Source organism: Bos taurus, chromosome 27, assembly GCF_002263795.3.
Source record: "Bos taurus isolate L1 Dominette 01449 registration number 42190680 breed Hereford chromosome 27, ARS-UCD2.0, whole genome shotgun sequence".
Lineage (NCBI taxonomy): Eukaryota > Metazoa > Chordata > Mammalia > Artiodactyla > Bovidae > Bos > Bos taurus.
The window spans coordinates 40,328,317-40,352,081 of NC_037354.1; the positions used below are offsets into that span (position 1 = coordinate 40,328,317).

Consider the following 23,765-nt stretch of genomic DNA (forward strand, 5'->3'; position numbering starts at 1 on the left):
GAAGGAACCTGAAGACTCCCAGTGCCCCACGACTCTGCTTCATTGAGTCACAGTCAAAGCTACAAAACCACTTCAGCATTCTACATGTTTCCTTAAACCCATGATGTGTGTTAGCTGCTCAGGCATGTCTGACTCTTTGAGATCCCATTGATGGCAGCCTGCCAGGCTCCTCTGTCCATGGGATTCTCCAGGCAAGAATACTGGAGTGGGCAGCCATGCCCTTCACCAAGGGATCTTCCTGACCCCGAGATCGAACCCAGGTCTCCCATATTGCGGGCGGATTCTTCACCAACTGAGCCACCAGGGAAGCCTACGATATCTGAAACTTTAAAAAGTCACTGCAAGTACTCATTTATAAGGACCTGAACAAAATTCAATATCTTTCATGGTTTCGTGTTTCAATTTTAAATAAGAACAAAGTAATACACAGTTTTGGAGGATTTAGTCTAATAGGAAACGTACAAAAGGAAAGTAAGATGTATGGTCAGAGAGGGGTACAGATCACATAGGACTGTGTGCAGCAAAGCTGAGATTTTTAAAAGCAGCCATTTAAAACGCTCATCCCAGAACACGGTGACCACCACCCTAAAACCCGTGAGTGCTCCATGACGGATGCATGAGTAATTTTTAAGTAAATACCCCTGCCTGTTTTCTCACTGCCCTTCCCTTGACACGCTGTACTTTACAAAAATTCATGTCCGAGTTCAAAGAGAAAAAAAAAAAAGACAGCATTTTTTAACCAGCCCAACCTTGGAAATATGTACAGAATTTATGCATGTTTCAAGTGCTCTTTCTCCTTTGCCAGAGGGTGTAATTAAAGGCCCATAGACAACTTCCAAGCTGAGGCCAAGAGATTCTCGGCCGAAGTCAATGGGAGTTCAGCACCCTGACCACGCACGGGAATAGCGTGCCCGAAAAGGAATAAATAACTCTGTTGGCAGGGAGCTCAGGGAAGCACGGGAACATCTCACGTTAGAGCCCTCATTTATAAAAATACAATTCATTCACTGGCCTGGAATCAATAAGACAATCATCGTGCGACCGACAACAGCCTGAGGAGGGCACGGGGCTGAGCGGGCAGCCTTCTTCCAGGAAGCTGGGCTCCCCTGCCTTCTGGTTCACTATTTCCTCTTCTTCTGTCAACAAAGGCATGATCCCCAGCCTCAGTGTGCTTTATTTTCCTCGGTTACCTGTGAAGTGACAGCCCACCCACAGCAGCTTAGAGGCGGGTGGGAGCCGAGTGCCAAGCTGCCCCGGAGCTCAGGAAGTGGGTCCCCTTCAGCGCAAGACCGGCGATGGGGCCCCCGGGGCCCTCCGTCCCTCGCGGCTCCCCGGTGGTCTTCCCAGTCCACGAAGACCCACCCTTTCCTATGACAGGCTCCCGAGAACACGCCACCTGGCGTCCAACTGGAGACAGAGCTGTGGTTCAAACCAGAGCCCCCGGCAGTGGGCTGCACCGCCCAAGGCCGACCACAGGGTTACCCCCACCCCAGATGCTCTTCTCAGCCGACCTGGCTCTATCCCGACGAGAGGAGGCTCTGCCTTCCCCTGAATCCGGGGCGGGGGTCTGTGACCGCGGTGAGCTGCAGAAATTTGACCGCAGGGACACTCGGGGCTTCCGGACTAGGGAAATAAAAGGCCACACCTCTCGTCTGTAAAGTGGCCTCCCTCATCTTCCGCAGCCCTCGCCTGTGGGCCTCCGAGCCCACGGTGTACTATGTCTGCCGACTCCATGATCAGCATCTTGTGCGGAAGCACAAGCCGCACCAAGTCCCGGTCGGTTCTCTGCCCCCGAGGCCGGCTGAGGCCCTGGTCACCGAGCAGCGCCAACCGCCAGATACAGAACCGAAGCCGCCTCCGAGGGCCACCACCTCCCAGACCTCAGGCACTGAAGGCGCTCCCTTCTCGGTGGCGGCCCAGACAAACCATCCCAATCACGTCCCGTCTACACTCCTGACCCACGGAACCCAGGAGCAAAGATAAAAAATAAGTAAAATGCTGTTTTACGTCTTTAACACCTGTGACGGTTTGCTACGCAGCACTGGTAACCAGAACACATGGTTTGGACGACTGAGGGTCATTTTAACCCTGTGCAATTTTTTTTTACCACATGCACTTATTTCAGAAACTAAACCCTAAGAAGGAGGGAATCCACTCTCTGCCTCACCTACACACAGTAAATGTGTTATACAAAGCAAGGGCAGCAGTGGGAAAGAACCTGCCCGCCAACACAGGAGACTGAGAGACTCAGGTTCGATCCCTGGGTTGGGAAGATCCTCTGGAGGAGGGCATGACAACCCACTCCAGTATTCTTGCCCGGAGAATCCCAAGGACAGAGGGCCCTGGCAGGCTATGGCCCACGGGGTGGCAAAGAGTCAGACATGACTGCAGTGACTTAGCACACACAACGCAAGGACGGACTGTATCCACTGGAAGTCCTGAATATTCATGGGAAGGACTGAAGCTGAAGCTCCAATACTTTGGCCATCTGATGCGAAGAACTAGCTCATTGGAAAAGACCCTGATGCTGGGAAAGATTGAAGGTGGGAAGAGAAGAGGATGACAGAAGATGAGATGATTGGATGGCATCACTGACTCGATGGACATGAATTTGAGTGAGCTCCAGGAGTTGGTATAGACAGGGAAGCCTGGTGTGCTGCAGTCCATGGGGTTGCAAAGAGTACGACTGAGCGACTGAACTGACTGTATTCATGAATCCTCACTGTGCCCCATACTCGTTAGTAATCATAGGATTTTTCATAATGAAAGGAAGGCATCTGTTATTTCACTGGTGTATATGATGAATGGGAAATGACCAATATTTGAAATTCAAAACCAGTTCAACGTGAGGCCAAGAAGTGACCTTAATAATTGATAAGAAAACAGTCACCCCCGGCAGACAGCAACTCACCATCTATCTCATCAGGTGGCAAGATGAGCCCAGTGCTGTTCTTACATCATCGGTTCCATGCCAAGAGCAGCGTGGCAGTGAGTGGAGGGGAGAGACATCGGGACAGTGGGCTGGGCACCCCTGTCGAGTCCTGAGCGGTCAGAGCAGAACACTCCTCCGGAAGATGAAAGCAGAATGGGTCAGGATGCCTGCTGAAGTTGTCCGTCTTCCTCTCCTGTCTGCAGGACACACCCAGCCAATCCTGCCTGAAACATCTTTTCCTCCGTCTGCCCCTTTGGCCCAAGTTATTACACGGCGAGGGGTAACACAACCATAGGGTAAACACTAGCAATTCTCCCAGACTCACAGTAGGACTGCATTTCATTCCCCTGGATGAGGCAGGGCCACACGACCGCTTTGGGCAATGAATCGTGCTATGAGTGGGAGCAGAGAGGTAGGTGGTCTGTGCCCTGCAGAACCTTAGAACCATGTGGACCCACACTTCTTCCTGACCCCAGGGCCTTAGAACCACATGGACCCACACTTTTTCCTGCCCCCTTCCTTCCCTTCCCTGAAACAGGAGTTACAGAGGTACAAAGTTTCCAAAATGTGTGTAAATCATTTTTTTTCCATCTTATTTCCATTACTTTTATATTCCTTTGTAGAACCTTCCGCCTTGATATCCTAAAATAAGTTGCTAAAATCCTTCCAGGTCACTCGTGGTCAGTTTCCCCCTCTGACGCGGGGGTGTGCCTCAAGTCACTGACGCAGCCTACCCCCCTGGGGCGTGACAGCCGCACAGTGAGCTCCTTGGAGGCCACCACTCTCATCTCCCCCCACAGTGCTCTCGTTTCTAACAGTGTGCCTTGCAGACAGCAGCAATATTTCCTTTCTTTTCTCTTTTTAATTTGGTGTACCACGTGGCACGTGGGATCTGAGTTTCCCTGAGCAGCAGCAATGGGACCTGTGACGCTGTGGCGGAGGCTCCGAGTCCTAAGTCCTGGACCGCCAGGGAAGCCCCAGGAACACTATTTCTGAGGCCCAGGGCTGATGAAGAATAGGATGGATGGAAAAGAACCAAGCAGAAGAGAAATACCTGACTAGATTTAATCATTAACTAAAGAACACTCTTTTAGGCTTCTTAAACCACCGGGTCCGTGACGTTAATCCACTGCTAACGTCCCACACACGGGTGCAGGGAGAGCAACGACGTGACTTCATTATTTGGGTTTAAATCCGAATGTATCCAGTGGTGGCGATCTGCCTTTGTAGGCTTTGACATAATTCATAATTCTGTGTAGAACCTACCTGCCACAAATATTTACAGAAATAAATACTGTATCTGCATGTATAATAGATCCATGAGGCTTAAAATTTTGGTCAAGAGAATTAGCACCAAATACTCTTTTAAACAGAACATGGTTCTCACCTAACTCTTATTGAATCAGGGAATAATTTAAGACCAAAAATACCAATGGATGAGGAATTTTACATTTAATTCCATTTCAGGGAAAAATAACCAGAAGCAGTGGGTCAATCTCTCACACCCTTTCCCATAATCTCTGGCATTGCACTCATGCCTGCCACACTTTTTCTGTTGCCATTCAATGAACAGTACTGAAAGCTGTTCCAGCATTTTAGCATAGTGTTTTTGATGAGAGCGTAAACTTGATATACTTGCATTCAAACGGAAGAGAAGCCATCAAACGCTATCTCGTGGGGTCCTGGGTCCATATGTGGTCTAATTTACGGGACCAACCAGCTGAAGGAGCATCTAATACAGCAGGACATGCCCCTGAAACTGGTAAATATCGCAAATGCCCCCCTCAAAATTCTAAGATTCTGAGACTCATTCTTGACGCTAATCAGGAGTAATGTAAACAAGGACAGCAGCTTTCAAAAGCATTTCTTGGCTGAAAGCGTGTCCGCATTGCCCGAGACCCCAGATACAGCAGACAAATCTGAGGATGAAATACAGAAGCAGGATCCACACTGAAATTCTCATTTCCCTCAGGAGCAGTCAGATGACCCCTGTGGGGTTTGACTAATCAGGATAATTTTCATGATTTGGGGGACTTTCCAGCCCGTATGAATGGCGGTGCTGTGTTACAGAGAATGCTGCTATTTTCAGATTCAAAAGCATGGAGGAGAATTCACGTTGTTTGATCATTCTAGTTTCTCCAAATTTGTTTAACCATGAAAATCCTTTGTAAGACCAAAGTTTTCCCTCCCTCGCTGACCTACCTCAGAGTTTTTCCATCGTTCATTATTTTAAGGCTCACAGACCCTGAGAAGTACATCTAACATGTTCCACTTCAGAGCTGCAGCCAATATAAAGGATTTCCCCCCACCCCCAGGCTTTTTCTGTAAAAAGCCTCCATAGAAACAGAATGGACAGGGTCACTGACGATTTTGCTTTTTCTGATTGGAATATTTACTTTGCAAATCCACTGATCTCTGTTATAAAGGGAGCATTACATGAAATCCTGAGGGAGGAGGGGGGCCCATGATAAAGCCCCGAGGGCTGCCTCGGCAACACTTGAGAACAAGCTAATGAGTTAAATTCACTGTACGCGCCTTCTCGCGTTCTGACACCAGTGAACGGGAAGCAGCCGCCCTGGCAGGCGGGCCACCTTGACCGTGCTGACGAGCCTGTCAACCAGCTCTGCAGAAACAGCTCTACCTTGGACACTCAGGCAGCCAGCACTGTGCTGCTTCTGGAATAAAACAAAACCAACCCAAACAAAAATGCCCCGGGCGATTGTGCCGGCTACAGAACTGGTGCCAGACACCCAGGCAGGCTGCTGCGAGCAGAGGAATGTCATCTTTTCAATGTGGAACAAGGAACAAGGCTCTGATGGGGCCAGGCTGCCAGAACCCAGCCTTCCCTCCTCCCCAGACAATGAGAGCCTTGTGCGGGGGAGATGCACGCAGACCTTCATTCCCATTTCTAGATATTTTTCAGGGATGAATTCTAGGGTGCAGAGAACAAACTTCTCCCCATCCTGGCAGAGCTGAGCCATTGGACACAGCTAGCCACCTTTCTGAAGTGGAAAAATACTGAACTAAAAATAAAAGAAAGAAAGAAAAAAAAAAGATACAGCTCATAAAAGGCACAGGAGAAATGCCAATTCCAAGGAAACTAGTTATGAAAGAAACTCAGAGACAAGGAGATATCTAGAAAGATGCGTGATTTTCAGGACATGAGTGTTGTGTTGCACTCGTATAATTCCTGTGCTTAAGGACACGTATTTTTGGTCAACATGAAAACAGAAAACAACTATCTCATCTGTGGCTCTGCGGAAGGGCTAGCGATCTGCTTCCAAAGCTGGAGGAAGAAGTGGCTTTGTCGTCTTAATGGGAGACATATGTCAGTCTCCAGCCGTCTGCCTGCTGGAGGGATTTTTCTGGGGTCGTTCTGGCTACGTGTGATTTCTGTCTTGTGGGCTGATGCTGGGCTAGAGCCCCTGATAAAGGCCTTCCCAGCCTCTCTGTATGTCAAAACAGAAGATACCAGGAAATGAAGATGTTCAGAATTGCAGACTGTGAAAAGACTTTGACACCATCAGGGAGAATTAAGTGAACAACTGTACAATGTATGCATGCTGGTTTCCACAGTAACCATGTCAGGAGCAACATCAGATTCTAAATCCGGGACATGCACTGTAGAACCTGGTGCGTTTTCTCACCTGTGAAATGGAAGGGAAAAAAACCTCCTCCACTTACTTCTCTAATTTTTATGAGGAGCAAATAAAACACCTCAGGCGGGGACTCTCAGCTCTCTGCTAAATTCACTATTGCTTTCCTATTGCTGGTGGCTCAGATGGTGAATAATCTGCCTGCAGTGCAGGAGATCCGGGTTCGATTCCTGGGTCAGAAAGATCCCCTGATGAAGGGAATGGCTACCCACTTGCCTGGAGAACCCCATGGACAGAGGAGCCTGATGGGCTACAGTCCATGGGGTCGCAAAGAGTCAGACATAACCAAGCGACTAACACTTTCACACCCTCCTATTGCTGACAGCCGGTCGGTCCCCAAGCTCATGGCCAGGCTCCACCTCCCACAGTTGATCTGATGCTAAGACCGGGACCTGGCCTGCTCCATGCCCCCAGGCCTGGCTTTGCCCACCTCTGCGCTCTCCCTCCCAGTCTCTGGTTAGAACCAGAGGCAGCAAAGGGCCTGGTGGATGCCACACGGGAAGTGGCCTGCCTTCCTAATCTCCGTGCACAAGAGAGCAGGAACCAGCCGGCGACACACGCCCCAAAAGGCTACTTGACAAGGAAATTCTGTACCAGAGAGGACATATTTTGGAGGGTTGTTTCTCCCCGCCCCTGCCCGCCTCCCAGCGGCAGCAAAGCTCAGCTGAGTTTAATTGCATAAAGCGAAAGTGCTTTAGAAAAACTTAGAGGCAATACGAATACAAGATAGTTTTCCTGTTTCTGTAATTTAACACAGGTATGCAGGTGAGGGGAAAGGCAACAATCTGGAGAGGGAAGACCAGGGATGCACAGCCCTGCCCTCGGGAAGAGCAGTCCAGGGCTGGCAACACAGGCGCGCCCCCGCTACCAAAGGGCAAGTGGGGGCAGAGAAACAGGAGTTTGGGATTGACTCGTACACACTCTTCTCTGTACAAAAGAGTAACCAACAGGAACCTACTGTAGAGCACAGGGACCTCTGCCCGACATTCTAGAATAACCCGTGTGGGAAATGAATCTGAAAAAGAATGGATGTATGCACAAATAGAACCGAATCCCTTCGCTGCACACCGGAAACTAACAGAACACTGTAATTAACCAAACTCCAGTGTAAAATACATTTTAAAAAACGAACCAGGAGTGCCCTTCCAGGTGACGCCATTCCTCATATTCCTTACAGTTCATGCAGGAGAAGGAAATACAGAATTGGAAGCTCCCTATTTAACCTCTCCAGTAAAAGGTCTGGAGAGACGTCTGAACGACTCATCTCCCCAGAGTCACTAACATCATAGCCTCTGATGGTGTAAAAATCTATTTAAACAGAAGTGGTGTTCGGTCATAATTTCTATCACCTCTCAGGAAACCCCAGACGCATGCTTTCATTTCTCTGACAAAAATACAGTCTTCATGTCGTTTGGTCAAACTGTAATATATGGTCACAATTCCTTTTACATGATGGTCTCTAGGAATTTTGCATAAGTAACTTAGTTAACCACACACCCCTTCCCTCGGGGTCCCATACTTGCTTTAAGTCAAAAATGGTATTGATTTTTTGCTAATTTTTTTCATTGAAAACTTCCTGAAACACATACACTTGTGGCATCGCTGGGAGCAAGGCATCCCCGAGTCAACAGGTTAATTGCGAACATGGGGGCTTCCTTCTCTGCTGTATGGCAAGGGGTGAAAGCTTTACCAAGAACTAGACTTGAGGCTTATTTAACAAAAACAGCAAATGAGAATGTTCTAGATATTGTTAAACAACAGACAAGCAAAGTAATTTAAACAAGCATTTAATAACTTGTAACCATTAAAAAAATTTACAAACCACTTAAAACTACCAAGTGAAATACACTATTCTCACTCAGCTGACATGACAAAAAAAACAATATAGGATTGCAGGCGAATTCAGAATTCACCCTCCACTTCCTGTTTATTCCTACATCAGACACGGGGAAAAAAAAGACAGGCTTTTCCTGCTCTTTCAATCCAAAATGATTTCTCAATTTAGAACAACATTTGTCCAGCAGAAGAGAAGAAGAAAAGTGTTTTCTCCTGTAGGAACTAAAACTAGCAATAGCCAGATTGTCATTTCTTCTGTCGAGATGTTTCTAGATAGAGGCAGATTCTAGACGTCGAGATTTTTATTTTCTTTAAAGCACTAAGAGCTCACAGTGTTTTTAAGTTCTAGTTGCTAATCCTTAAGAGTTTGCTTAAAGATATCAAAAAGAACGTATCTTTTTCAGTGAAGGGTGAACCCTGAAGTGAAAGGCAGAAAGGACTAAGCAAATAAGCTGGATTTTAGCCACTCAAGGTTCATCCTGTTAATAAATTTTGTAAAAATGTTTATGAATATATCATCACAAACCCAATACATTCAGATGCAATTCGTTACATAATTAGAATACATATAATGACACCACTTGTGGGCATTACCATGCCATTTAATCTGATTTATTACCTGTCACTTATTACTATATTCATTACTATACAATTAAATATGATTCCTGATTTAAAACACTTCTTCTTTTGGGCCCCACTGTGTGCAGGGCCGCACACGACGCCCTGGTAGTAATGTTCGGATGCAACACCAGCCCTGGCCTTCCTGAGGCTTCTGGTGTGACAGAGGAGGCGGGCAGCAAATACACAAAGTTAATTACATCACTCAGCCACGAAAAGGATGGAAACAATGCCCCATCTGCAGCGACATGGATGGACCTCGAGCTGATCACAGTAAGTGAAGTAGGTCAGACAGAAAAGGACAAATGCCATATGATGCCACTTCTATGTGGAATCTAAACTACGGTACAAGTGAGCTTATTCATAAAACACAGAGATGCAGATCCAGAAAACAGACTTAGGGTAACAAGGGGAAGGGAGAGGGGGAGTCTGGGATCGACATATACAGACCACTACGGAGAAGGCAATGGCACCCACTCCAGTACTCTTGCCTGGAAAATCCCATGGATGGAGGAGCCTGGTGGGCTGCAGTCCATGGGGTCGCTGAGGGTTGGACACAACTGAGCAACTTCACTTTCACTTTTCACTTTCATGCATTGGAGGAGGAAATGGCAACCCACTCCAGTGTTCTTGCCTGGAGAATCCCAGGGACGGGGGAGCCTGGGGGGCTGCCATCTATGGGGTCGCACAGAGTCAGACACGACTGAAGTGACTTAGCAGCAGCACGTGTAAAGCAAGTAAGTAATGAGAACCTACCGTGTAGCACAGGGAACTGTACCCAACATTCTGTAATAGCCTACGTGGGATTGAATCTAAGACAGAGTGGACATTAGTGTACGCACAATGATTCATGCTGCTGCACACCTGAAACTATCACATCATCATAAACCAACTACACCCAACAAAAAGTAATTAAAAGAAATCAAGTTAGTTACAACTGGGTTAAGGGCTACAAAGGAGAACCACAGAACACGTGACCGAGAAGGGCAGGGCTGTGCTGAGGAGATGGACCGTGGGCCCTTCTGAGCCCCTTTAACATCTGCTGACCCCAGGATGCCTGCACGTGGCTGTGCAGGACCAACCGGACCCGAAGGGATGTGTGTGCTAAGTCGCTTCACCACGTCCGGCTCTTGTGACGCTATGGACAGTGGTCTACCAGCTCCTCTGTCCATGGGGTTCTCCAGGCAAGAAGACTGCAGTGCGTTGCCAGGCCCTCCTCCAAGGGATCTTCCCGACCCAGGGATTGAACCCGCATCTCTTGCGTCTCCTGTGTGGCAGGCGGGTTCTTTACTGCTAGCACCACGTGGAAGCCCTAACAGAATGGATGCATTTCCACTTTTCCATGTAATTCTCCATGGGCTATTCCAGGTCCTTGCTTTCACATTAGTCTCCAACTTCTGCCTGGGACACCGCTGCCCCTTTCCTCCTCTGGGAAGTGCTCACACAGCCTGTGGTCACCCCATCTCTTCTCCGAAGCCCTCCTGGGAAGTGCCGGAGGAACGCGGGTCTCCTTCTCTGCACCCAGAGAGCCCCGAGCCCGCACGTGTCACAGCCCGGAAAACACCCAGCTCCCTCCTTGCTGGTGCGCTCATCGTCTCGGTCAGGAAATACCTACTCTATGCCTAGTACTGAACTGCCCCGTTCCGGATACGCGCTGAACATTGGTAACAAAACCCATAAAACCTTTCACTTCTCTACCTAGAGCCTGTCTCACAGAAGGTGTTTAGTAAATGACTGATCAATGAGAGAATTAGTTCTCCACTCTTGACCAGTTTTATAAAGAAGAGTTCTTTGGATCTATGAGGGGACCTACTTCATGGCTCAAGGACTGAAATAATGAACTTGATGGCAGCTTTATAATGCAGCTTTAGCCGCGACAGTGCAGACATTGTACCGTCTCTCATTGTTCTTGGGACCAGACCCTTGCAACAAACCCCTCAGCAGAAGCAACTATGGAGGACAGGCAAAGCTCGGAACGGTTTCCAAACAGAGCATAATGTTCACGTTTATCGATGTCGATTAAAAACAACAACAACAAACCAATGTCATCTTAAATGGCCCTGGTCAAATAAAATAACTAAGCATGTTTATAATATTTAATAGAAGTTCTAAAATTAAGTGCAGACATCCATCTTCCTGATTGCAAAACTCTGTGTGAAGCACACACTACTTGCTGTCTGCCAGGGGAAAAAACCCAAACCAGTGGAGCGGCCGAAGGCCATTCTGGAGATGAGAGCCTCCTGCTTCAGAGGCGAGGAAAACAAAGGCGGATGAGAAAACGGCTGAAACGAGCCTCGAGGGACCTAGCGGGCTCGCGGAGTTTACCCTCTTCAAGGCTGCTTTAAATAGCAGGCGGCCGGCGTGACCACGATCAGACAGCGCTCTGGGCCTCCTGGAAGCCTCACCCCCGCTCTGCTGGGGCTGGGCGCTGGCCCAGGGATGGGAAGTTTCCACCCATCGAGGGCGAAGCGGAGGGAACACGGACTGAACACCACTTGGGAGGCTGCCCAGGGCGGGGCCCGTCTGTTCACTGCCCCTCCTTGGAGAAGACTGCCTTGTAAGCCCTTTCTTCTTTTACTTCTTAATAAAGTGTGCCATTTCTTTTATGAGATGACCAAGATGACAGGGTTGTTCTCTTTTGATGTATGCACCCCCCTGTTTTTTTAATTTGTTGCCCCCACGAAACCCCACACTCTGGAACGGAACACAGCACGGCTTCCTATCCTCTGGTTCGATGTGGCTGAAGCAGTCGGGTATTTTCCAAACAGGCAAGGGTTGAGGTCCAGCTGTGTGACCTTGGCCATGTTCCTTAACCTCTCTGAGCCTCAGTTTTCTCCTCTGTTTCCACGGTGGTCATACAGCCCACCTGCCACAGGGCTGTCATGAGAATTAACCGAAACGGGAGCATAAGATGCTCCCAGGCCTGCTGAAGAGAAGGAGTCCAGCAAGCACAGGTTCTTCCCTGCCCGCTACTCACCCTGGACTTGTAGACACCAGGGACCCCCACACCACACAAGCTACGCCTAACAAGAAATCAGTGCACCAACTGGGCTCACTGTTGCAGTATTTGCCCTCTGGCGTAGGATGGGGTTCAAACGTGTGGATTTCACACACCTATTGAAGCCGAGAGAGGTTAAGGGGCACAACAAAGCAAGGAAGAAAGGACCCTAGAGTCCAAGTTCAGTTTCTGACCTAAAATACCATCCCCATTACACAGTTGACTCCTTCTCAACCCCGAGCTCTCACCCGCGTGCGTGCTGAGCTGCTTCAGTCGTGTCCAACTCTTTGTGACCCCATGGATTACAGCCTGCCAGGCTCCTCCATCCATGGGATTTTCCAGGCAAGAATACTGGAGTGGATTGCCATTGTCTTCTCCGGGGGATCTTCCCGACCCAGGGATCGAACCCGTGGCTCTCAGGTCTCCTGCGCTGGCAGGCAGATGCTTGACCACTCGGGCCACCTGGGAAGCCCCGATCTTCCGTCGACCCAGGTTCCACTCCACTCATCTTTACCAGACCACGCTTTCTTCCAACTCCAAACTGTCTGCCTGCCTGTGTCCCTGTTCCAGGAGGAACCCGTCTGTCATGCTCACTCTGTATCTGTGGCGCCCAGCACAGCGACTCTGGAATACAGTTTTGGGAGACTAATTCCACACGACACTAGGGCACAATAGAAGGAGGTGTGTGACCACGCGTCAGCTCCGGCACCCTCATCTTTTGCTGAGTGAGTGATTTGGCCACTTTTCCCCATAAGGGGTGGTGTCCATCTCTCCATCCGTTGAATGCTGGCATAACCACACTGGGGCAGTGGGAGGGACACTAGCAAATGTGACGTAGCCAGAGGTGTGCACACTGGTGTTGTCTTGTCTTACTGATGGGAGCCTGTCCACACCACATGAAGGAGGGCAGGCTAGGCTCACGGGGGAGGAGCCAGTCAGGCTGTCAAGGTCCTGACCGTGTAGCATCAGCTGGCCCAAGCCAAGCCAGCCTAGACAAGAAGACCTGCAGAGAATCGTAACCAGTTAGAAATGTCTTTTGTTTTAAGGCAAAAGCATTAAGGCTTTTCGTTAGGCAGGAGAAGTTAACTGATACAAAAGACCAAGGGACTAGATCTAGTAACAGAATGCCTGCCTGAACAACTACAGGTGGCGGTTCGTAACACTGTACAGGAGGCGGTGACCAAAAGTATCCACAAGAAAAGGAAATGCAAGAAGGCGAAGTGGCTGAGGAGGCCTTACAAATAGCTGAGAAAGAAGAGGAGCGAAAGGCAAAGGAGAAGGGAAAGATCCACCCAAATGAATGCAGAGTTCGAGACAACAGCAAGGAGAGATAAGAAAGCCTTCCTCAGTGAACGATGCAAAAAAATTGAGGAAAACAATAGAATGGGAAAGACTAGAGATCTCTTCAAGAAAACTGGAAATAACAAGGGAAGAGTTCATGCAAAGATGGGCACAATAAAGGACAGGAATGGCAAGGACCTAACAGAAGCAGCAGAAGAAGAGGGAGCAAGAATACACAGAAGAACTACACAAAAAAGGGCCTTAAAGACCCGGATAACCACAGCAGTGTAGTCACTCACCTAGAGTCATACATCCTGGAGTGTGAAGTCAAGTGGGCTTTAGGAAGCACCACTAGGAACAAATCTGGTCGAGGGGATGGAATTCCAGTTGAGCTATGTCAAATCCTAAAAGATGATGCTGTGAAAGTGCTGCACTCGATATGCCAGCAAATTAGGAAAACTCAGCAGTGGCCACAGGACTGGAAAAGGTCAGTTTTCATTCCAATCCCAAAGAAGGGCAGTGCCAATGAATGTTCAAACTACCACACAGTTGCACTCATCTCACACGCTAGCAAAGTAACACTCAAAAACCTTCAAGCTTCACTTCAACACTGTGTGAACTAAGAACTTCCAGATGTACAAGCTGGATTCCGATAAGGCAGAGGAACCAGAGATCAAACTGCCAACAAACGCTGGATCATCAAAAAAGCCAGAGAATTCCAGCAAAACATCTAATTCTGCTTCACTGACTATGCTAAAGCCTTTAACTGTGTAGATCACAACAAACTGTGGAAAATTCTTCAAGAGATGGGAATACCAAACCACCTTACCTGTTTCCTGAGAAACCTGTATGCAGGTTAAGAACCAGTCCTGTTGTTGGACTGGTGCACAACTGGGAAAGGAGTACATCAAGGCTGCATGTTGTCACCCAGCTTATTCAACTTCTCTGCAGAGTACATCACATCATCAGACTGGATGAAGCACAAGCTGGAATCAAGATTGCTGGGAGAAATATCAATATGTAGATGATACCAGTCTAATGGCAGAAAGTGAGGAGGAACTAAAGAGCTTCTTGATAAAGGTGAAAGAGGAGAGTGAAAAGGCTCGCTTAAAACTCAGCATTTAATAAATTAGATTATGCCACCTGTCCCTATCCCTTCATGGCAAATAGATAAACAACGGAAACAGTGGCAGACTTTATTTTACTGGGCTCCATAATCACTGTGGATGGTGAATGCAGCCATGAAATCCAGACACTTACTCCTTGAAGAAAAGCTATGACAAACCTAGACAGCGTATTAAAAAGCAGAGACATTACTTTGCCGACAAAAGTCTGTATAATCAAAGCTATGGTTTTTCCAGGAGTCATGTACAGATGCTGAGAGTTGGACCATAAAGAAGGCTGAACGCTGAAGAATTGATGCTTTCTAATTGTGGTGCTACAGAAGACTCTTGAGAGTCCCTTGAGACGAGACCAAACCAGTTAATCCCAAAGGAAATCAGCACTGAGTATGCACTGGAAGAACTGATATTGAAGCTGAAGCTCTAATACTTTGATGCACTGATGTGAAGAGCCAACTCATTGGAAAAGACCCTGATGCTGGGAAAGATTGAGGGGAGGAGGAGAAGGGGGCGGCAGAGGATGAGATGGTTGGATGACATCACCGGCTCAATGGACATGACTTTGAGCAAACTCCGAAAGATAGTGAAGGACAGGCAAGCCCACCCTGCTACAGTCCACGGGGTCGTAAAGAGCTGGAGACGACTGAGTGACTGAACAACAACAATAGATTATAAAATATATCCCATAAACGTCTCCAAAGTAAACCAGGTGTTTCTGGAAGTAGCTGACTTATAAGGAAACTGCTCATCTCTGGCTCTGGGTGATAAGGAGGTGGGAGCTGAGTGAGGATGAGGGGTGGAGGAACAGATAGGGAGAGTGGTCCTGAAGCTGTTGCCATGGACACCGGGCAGGCAGGAGAGGGATGCAGCTGTCCTAGCCCCACAGTCCACCAGAGAGAGCTGATGCCACCTGGCATGAATGCTTCGAGCCATCAGCTTCTGAGTTTTAGAAACTGGATGGACTTCCCAGGTGGCGCTAGTGGTACAGAACCTGCCTGCCAATGCAGGAGACACAAGAAACAGGGATTCAATCCCTGGGTTGGGAAGATCCCTTGGAGGAGTGCATGGCAACCCACTCCAGTATTCTTGCCTAGAGAATCCCATGGGCAGAGGAGCCTGGTGGGCTGCAGTCCACAGAGTTATAAAGTCAGACACGACTGAGCGACTAAGTACACACACAAGATACGATGTATCACTGTCTACTTTCGCAGAGATCAGAAAACTAGGCCCAAGGGCTAAACATGGTCTGCTGCCTGTTTTTGTAAATAAAGTTTTATTGGAACACAGCCAAGCCTATTCATGTACATACTGTCCGTGGGTCCTTTAACACAACAATGGCCGAGTTGAGTAGCTGTAACAGAAACCATATGGCCTCTGAAGCCTAAAATATTTACTGTCTCCTCTTTACAGAATCAATGTGCCAAGCCCTGTCCTAGCATAATCAGTGGAGGTTCCAAGCACTGGCTAGGTCTTAACCTAAGTCTTGAAGGAAAGAGGCAGTGTCTCCTTGTGTACAAGGGAACAGGGAATTTCTGAAAGAACATTACAAGAAAGAATACTAAGATTTTAACCGATGTTACCGTACTGTGTGCAAAAGTCACCGTAATACATTAACGACAGTACAAAAGAATAACTACGCACATATACCGCTTACGATGTGCCAAGTGCATGCTCCATAGTAACTCATTCTACATTCACAACAGTATTACAAGGTGGTGATCTGATTAGCTCTGTTTTTCCAACTGAGAAAAGAGAGAGACAGAGAGAATTAAAGATGCTTGCCCAAGGTCAGAAAACTAGAAAACGGCCTAGCTAGGAGTCAAATCCTGGTATTCTCACTGCAGATCCCACACCCTTTGAAAGCTACAAATATGGAAATATAAAATATGATAAAGGTCAAAACTTTACACAAATTCTAGCTATGAGCAACGCAACTGTTTCTTAAAGACAGCTGAAACTCAGCTTTACAACTTTATACTGTTACCCCTTCTCAGCTAACTACGCCGCATGTTCATTTTATGCACCCTTTGTCCCCTGTAAAAATTTGCCAACGCTTAGCTGGAAATCCCCTGAACGGGACATCCCTGTGGGACAGCTAGTGGTTATGTTGCCATGGTGATGCCGCGTCAACCCACAGCTGCTGACCATTCCCAGAGGTAGCCCACGGCCCGCTCATCAGCTTCTGAGACCGATACTGCCACCTGGTCCCTAGGGAGACAGAGGTTTTCTCCCCAAAACAATAGTCAATAAGGTCACCCTGGTCACGTCAGGCAGGAGTCACTGTGGATATTCCTTCTTAAAGATATAAATTGGGTTCTCTTTGGGAATCCTACTTTAGAGCAAGGACTTCCAGTCTAGAGCTGCGATCTTTGATCTCCAGGCAAAGGGTGAGCCCGCTCTTACAGGTCAGCAGGGGGCCAAGGCATCGATCTGCTGGTAGCCCGAAACGGCACCAGGCATGGGGCCCGTTATAAACAACCAGATTGTGGTTTGTTTGAGAAGTTGTTTCTTGACTCATTACCTTATTATTACAAGGGAGAGAGTCCTAATAGTCTTCAATAATATTAACTCTATCAGACTAACAGAGCTTACACCGATAAACGTCTTTTAGAAGGCATTTTAGCAATTTGGTCAAGCCTTAAAAATCTACAGAGCCACTGACCTAGAAATTCCACCTCTACTAATTTATCCTAAGTAAGTTATCAGAGATAAACAAGAGGGCTATTTACCAAAGCATTATTTATAGTAGAGAAACACCAGGAACACCTCAGTTGTACAATAGGGGATTCATTAAATAAATTGTGACGTGCCATAAACCACTACATTAATGGTACAGCCTTATAAACTATGCAGTTGCTTACATTTTGGTCATGAAAGATTATTAAATTTAAAAAGAAAGTCAAAACCAGTGTACAATATAAAATTCTATTCTGGTAAAAATAAATAATAATAATAATGACAATGTGCATATAACTAATAGAAAAACAGGTTTAACAGGGGTTTCTCTCCCAGGGTAGAACACTGGTTATTTTAATGTTTTTTTTTTTTTTTTTAAATACAATAAAGTCTGCACTGTACTGGTCATTTTTAAAATGAAAACAAAAGTTATATTTCATTTTTTAGAGATCTATATTTTTTTCTTTGGTGATTACATCATACTTTTGGCTTCTTAAGCTTTTCAGTTCTATGAATTTTGTCACTATATCTTCCCAGCAAGCCAAAATGCAGACCAGTCTTTCTCAGCAACCAGGGGGCAAGGCGGCCCACGCTATCAGAGACCCACCCATAGTCCAAAGCTATGGTGGGCTTAATCCTTAAGCTGGACAACTGGCTGGCCAGCTCACCTGACCTTTTTGGGCTTACTGTTCTTTACTGAAAAGATATACCCCAGCAGGACTCTGAACAGCTTTTCCAAGCTCATCAAAGTTGCTTGTACTGGTCCCGGTCTTGTTTCTGTTGGGGTTTTTCCTAAAAAGAGTCAGAATCCTGTGCAGGAGGTCAGAGAACTAGCTGACTAAGAGCTGATTAAAACAGCTTGTCCTTCAGAGATTGTGAAACAGCTTAACACGTGGGCAGGGCCTGGGATCTGGCAAAAGCAGACACGCTGCTTCATTTATTTTCCCAGGGCAGAAAGGGAGCAGGTGAGTGGAGTTACAACAGCCCTCATGAAGGCTGCTGGACCTAAGATGACAAAGTTTTTTGAAATAAAGGAGTGTCCTTGCATTTAACTTTCAAATGCGCACTAGAAAATGATGTATTTATGCATTGCACAACACACGGACAGAAGGAACTGGGGTTCTGTGAACCTTTCCCAAATCTCAGGGTAAATTTCAGTAGGTTCTGCGAGGGGTTACAGATATTGAGCAGTACTTCGAGGGCACAAAAGCTTCACTTTCCACCCAGCTGCCAGCTGGCCCCCAGGCTCACTGCCTTGCCCACCCTATCTAAGGCTACTGGAGGAAGTGGCCTTACTTTCACGCCAACGTGATCCCAGAGAAAGAGATGTCCCTCAGGCTGTAATGAATTTCCCTAAGCGGGCCTCACCCTGTAAAGAATACATGCTTATTCAAATGACTTGAGAAGGAAGGAAAAGTCACCTAATCTCTTTGCGGGGCTGACGCTTGGGTGTTTGCTCACGCGGCTCTTCTGGCGGCCAGCTGTGGGTGAGTCACAGCTGTGGTGAGGGTCCCGGGTCCCCCTCATCGTGTTCCCAGGCCAGCAGACACACAGCGTGGCAGACGCAACACACAAAGACCCGATCGGTCCTTCCCCTGTGTTCCCACCTCTCATCTTGTCTTCGCCACTCCTTGGGCTGAGAGGTTGAGTTTATGTCCCCACCCTTTGAGTTGATAGGCTGGGCTTCTGACCTGCTCTGGCCAACACCAGAACGTGTCAGGGGCCAGAGCCTGCCACCTCTGGGCCTCTGGAGGCTTTGAACAGCCTGGTGCCCTCTTCTGGAACCCTGCCCGTGGGAATAACTGGGGCCAGCCCATCGGGAAAAGAGGCCCCCATCCCACAATGGACAGCACCCTCAGAAGCAGAGCCAGCCGGCTAACCTGCAGCTGATCCAGTCCACGTGGAGCACGGCCAGGACCACTCGGACCCCCCAGAGGAACTTGGCCGAGAGCACTGGCCCATGAGTTGCAAACCAAAGAAAAGGCTGTGGTCTCAAAGCCACGCCGTTTCAGGATGGTTTGTCACAGACCCCGAGCACACAGTAAGTACCCACCCTCATCAGCCAAAGACAAAATGCCCTGGAACACCCGGGGGGCTGTGGGGTGGGGAGTGGGGGGGGTGGGGGGCTGTAATTTTCCACATTAAACAACACACCTGAACTGCCACCGGCGAGAATGGAAATTAAGCCATGTATCTAGCGAAGGGCTTCAAGACAGACACAAAGCCTTTGAAAGACTGTCTGTGGGTGAGTTGGATCTGCCTATGAAGTCATTCTTTGTTTTTCCTCTCTCTTCAAAAAAAAGTAAGAAGCTCTTTCACTCAATTAAGCCTGTTGGACTCGATTACGACTGTCTAGTTTGATTCAAAGCAGCCATAGAGTCTCTGACACATGTTCAGCCTCCACGACTCCGTAGGCTGGAATTTTAAATCCAGCTCCCCTGAATTTATGACCCACACACAGTAGCGAGTCCCTACAGGCTGAAAATCAAACTGTAATTCAAAGGCCACAGGGCTGAGGAAACAGCCAGAAGATAAATCCCAATTTCAACCTTGGATTCTCTGCAAGTTGATTCAGGGGACTGTCAGTCATATTTAAAAATAAAATAAAACTACAAAGACACCAGACGGCGTGTTCTAAAGAGAAATAGGGTGATGCTTTTCAGGACGCCTTCAAAAGGCTCTTGTTACCTGAAAAGAACTGCTATGGGTTATTTTAAGGGCCCTGGAACATTTGGCTTCCATCAGTCAGCTGGAGAAGTTTCTGCATTTTTAACTAATGAGCTATATAAGGAAGAAATGAAACCATCAAACACAGCCCAGACCACCAGACTGATGGGAGAGGCTGGGATAGATGTCAAGGCGTCCCAGACCTGGAGCTGGCACTCACCTTACACCCCTCGCAGGCGCTGACCCCATAGTGGTACCCGGACGACTTGTCCTGGCAGACGAAACAGGGCTTGTACACGCGGGGCGGCGGAAGCGGAGACGGGGGGCTTGGGACCAGTTCCTCGGAGCTGGTGCTCTGGGTCTCAATCGCTGTGGCAGAGATGCGGAGGGGGAGAAAAGGGAGAAAAGATGTTTCAGTTCATGACTTTCCCCCAGCGGGTTCACAGGCCTCCGTCCCCAGTTCAGCTACAACATTGCCAGGACAGGCCCCCAAGGCCAGCTGTCAGGGTGGGCACTACAGGGGTATCTACCGCTAACGTGGGTCTTTGCAGTTCACAAAGCAATCCTGCGTGTCTCTCTCATTGGCAGAACACTTCCGCACCGGGAGGGAGGTCGTGTTATCACCGATTTAGCCTCAAGAGAAACAGAAACTCAGAGGAGCGCAGTGACTCATTCAAAACCAACAGGGCCGTGGTGGAGCCAGGACACAGTCAGATGTTCACACCGCACACCCAGGGCTCTTTCAACTCTTGTTCCACCAGCTTCCAGTATATTTAACAGTCTCAGGGATGACCTTCTTGACCCTGCAGTAACTTAACCAAAAGTAAGTCTCCTTAGGGCAAAGGAAGAAAATGCCCCAGACAGCCACCCAACAATGGGGAGGGTCTTCAGCGCGGGGCCAGAGCTGAGCATGACGAAGAGCAATGGGGGCGAGATGTTTGCTATTCAGGGTCCCCCTTGGACCAGAAGATCAGCATTGCAACAGAGCTGATTAGAAACTGTGGTCATCAGGGTTCAGCTCAAGCCCATGGGGTCAGTGTGTGCTCAGTCGTGCCCGACTCTTTGCAACCCCCTGGACTGTAGCCCACCAGGCTCCTCTGTCCATGGGGTCTCCCAGGCAAGAATACAGGAGTGGGTCGCCATTTCCTCCTCCAGGGGATCTTCTCAGCCCAGGGATCAAACCTGTATCTCCTGTCTCCTGCACTGGCAGGTGGATTCTTGACCACTGAGCCACCCTGGAGTCAGATTTGCATCTGAACCAAACCGCTGGGTGACTGGACAAGTAATGCTTGAAGAGCACGGCACTGCACTAATAATGGCTCAGACTGATGCTGCTCTTTATTCTAGATTTACCAACAGGGGACCCCCATCTCATTGTCTAACCATCCCAAATCCATGAGAAATACAAACCTGCAGAACTTCAACCCCCAGTATTCTCCCATCCCCACCCCCCAGATTTATGCTCCAAATCAAAGCAAGACGTGGTTCTATTTCTATTACAGGCAAAACTGCTCATAAATGATGATGGAAGTAGGGAAGAGAGTGACTGAAAGTGGTCAAATAACATTCCAGAATCTCCCAAGGTCCAACCACTTTACAACATTCAGTATATTTCTCAGAGTATTAACTCCCAGTCGTTTCACTGTTCGTCATCTCCCAGACCAGCTATTCTACTGACTGGATTGTCTTGTAGCCCAACTTTCAGCAAGTCAAGTCGGCCCTCCTCCCTACAGGTACTGCTCACCCATTCCTGTCCGGGATCCTGGCACCAGGCTAGCCTAGCGATCACGAGCATCTCCCACCTCAGCTGCTGCAGGAGGCTCTGCACTGGCCTCCCGGCCTGCTCTCTTCTAGCCTCGGGTCCATTCTGCAAACACAGTCAGATAGGTGCTCCAGAGTTAAAACCAACCCTCTCCCGAACCTGCCCAAAGCCCTCCAGCAGTCACCGAGGACAGCAAACTCCTTGCTAGGTGTTCAGGAAGGCTACCCCTGATACGGCGCCTTAGTGATGTCATCGGATGCAGTGAGTTTCCTCCTGGACTGACCTCTAAACACTTGGTGTCCGCTCCATCCCTCGAGCAGGCCAAGCTCCGGTGTCAGTTTTACGGGTGTCACACTAAGCATTCTCCATATCTGGAAATTCCGAGACCTTCATATGTCTCACGCCTCTTCTCTCCTACATCTTAGAGCAAATGTCAGCTCCTCACAGATGGCTTTTCTAAATAAGAGGCCCCTTCCCACTCCTGGTCACTGCATCTCATTTTATATTCTATAAAACCCAACTAGTGTCTAAATTTAGAATGTCTGTGCACACCATTTTATATTCTGCCTGTGCTACCCCACAAGCATGGGTCTGGGGAAACCAAGGAACTTAGATGAAATGTTTATAACTCTGCTCCAGGCCCAGAAGAGGTTCTGGCACATCATAGGTGGGTAATCGATAAATATTCAATGAATTAATACAAGAGCTTTCCCAATTTTCCTTCTTTGTCTTCATTCCAAGCCCCAAATGCCCCTCTAAGTTGTTAAATGGTAAAATTAGAAACCAAATAGCTTTCAAATACTCATTTGCTTCCTTTAAAAGTAATTAATTATCCCTTTGGAAGAGAATCAACTATAATTATAGTATTTTCATAATTCAGAAGAATCTTGGAATGAATTCATTAGAGCTGCACAGGCCTAGTAGATAAATCTAGGATAGTCTTTCCTGGGTAGCTTGGCACAATCACAGCACGTGTTGCATAGGAAGGTCCGCATTTAGGATGTCACAAAAGCTCATCAGATCAGCTATCAAGCTACAGATGCAAAAGGATGCCTCACACTAAGCTAATCAGCTTCATTGAAAGCAAATGAGTCAGAACAGCATCAACAAGAAAGCGGTACAAAATGATATACCACTGTTTGCTAAAATCTAGGGAAACAATACAGAATAAGCTGCAAGGATACAAGGAGATTCCCTGGTGGCTCAGTGGCAAAGAATCAACCTGCAACGCAGGAGACGCGGGTCTGATCTCAGGATTAGGAAAGATCCCCTGGAGAAGAAAATGGCAACCCACTCCAGGATTCTTGCCTGGGAAATCCCATGGACAGGGAACTCTGGAGGGGTACAGTCCATGGGGTCACAAAGAATCGCACATGTCTTAGCAACTCAACAACAACAATAAGGATACGACATGGGGAATAGAGGCAATATTTTATAACTATAAATGGAACATAAACTTTAAAAATTGTGAATTACTATAGTGTACATCTGTAACTTATACAATATTGGCCCATGAACTATATTTCAATTTTTAAAAAACCCAAGATGCCGCTACTGCCGTTGTTATTACTGGGTGTCACTGATTCTGAGTTACCCTTGATTATAAAATGCATAGTTATTCTACATTATCATTTAAGAAAGACAGAGTACTGCCAATTAAATTATGATCCAAGAGTGCTTGTGAGAGACAGCCTGATTTCAGAGAAGTTAAAAAATTAAAAGCTTCTGGAGCCCTGGAAAAAAAAAATCTAAGAAAACAAACCCATACAGAATTACCCACAGTCCTTTTACTCGGAGAAAATTATTGTTATCTCGGCATCTGTCCTACAAAACATTTTACCGTGAATGTAAATGTTTTTCGTTCATTTTACAAATTTGAATTATACTGTAGATTCTGTTTGCAACTTTGTTTAACTTACTGTGTCATGAGTTTGTTTCCTTGTCAATAAATACTCTTTCCCACAAAACATTCCATCATGATGAGTATCTTTGTAGCTAATCTCAGCACATCTCTGACTATGTCCTTAGGATAAATTCTCAGAAGTAGAATCATTAATTCGAAAGGTATGGTTATTTTGTTATTTCCAGAGGGGCTGTGTCAACTTATACTCCTAGCTATCAATGTAAGTGAGTCTGCCCCTAAACGCCTTCCAGAAGTTTCTGATGGGTTTTATCTGTGTGTCTTTAGTTCCCCTCCAGGGCCCAAGCTGGGTCGTCA

The 23,765-nt window shown here is 47.5% G+C and overlaps 1 protein-coding gene across 6 annotated transcripts in view; it reads right to left on the minus strand.

The window, feature by feature from the left end:
• The window catches only part of RARB (retinoic acid receptor beta), a 595,561-nt gene that overhangs the window by 131,612 nt on the left and 440,184 nt on the right, over positions 1-23,765 (minus strand). For 5 of the 6 annotated variants that reach the window (XM_059882386.1, XM_059882389.1, XM_024986389.2 and 2 more), the window contains one exon: positions 20,006-20,154. The exons of the other annotated variant lie outside the window; for it this stretch is intronic. In XM_059882386.1, the coding sequence (XP_059738369.1) occupies positions 20,006-20,154 (149 nt within the window). The remainder of the gene's footprint in view (positions 1-20,005; positions 20,155-23,765) is intronic. 6 annotated transcript variants of the gene reach the window in all.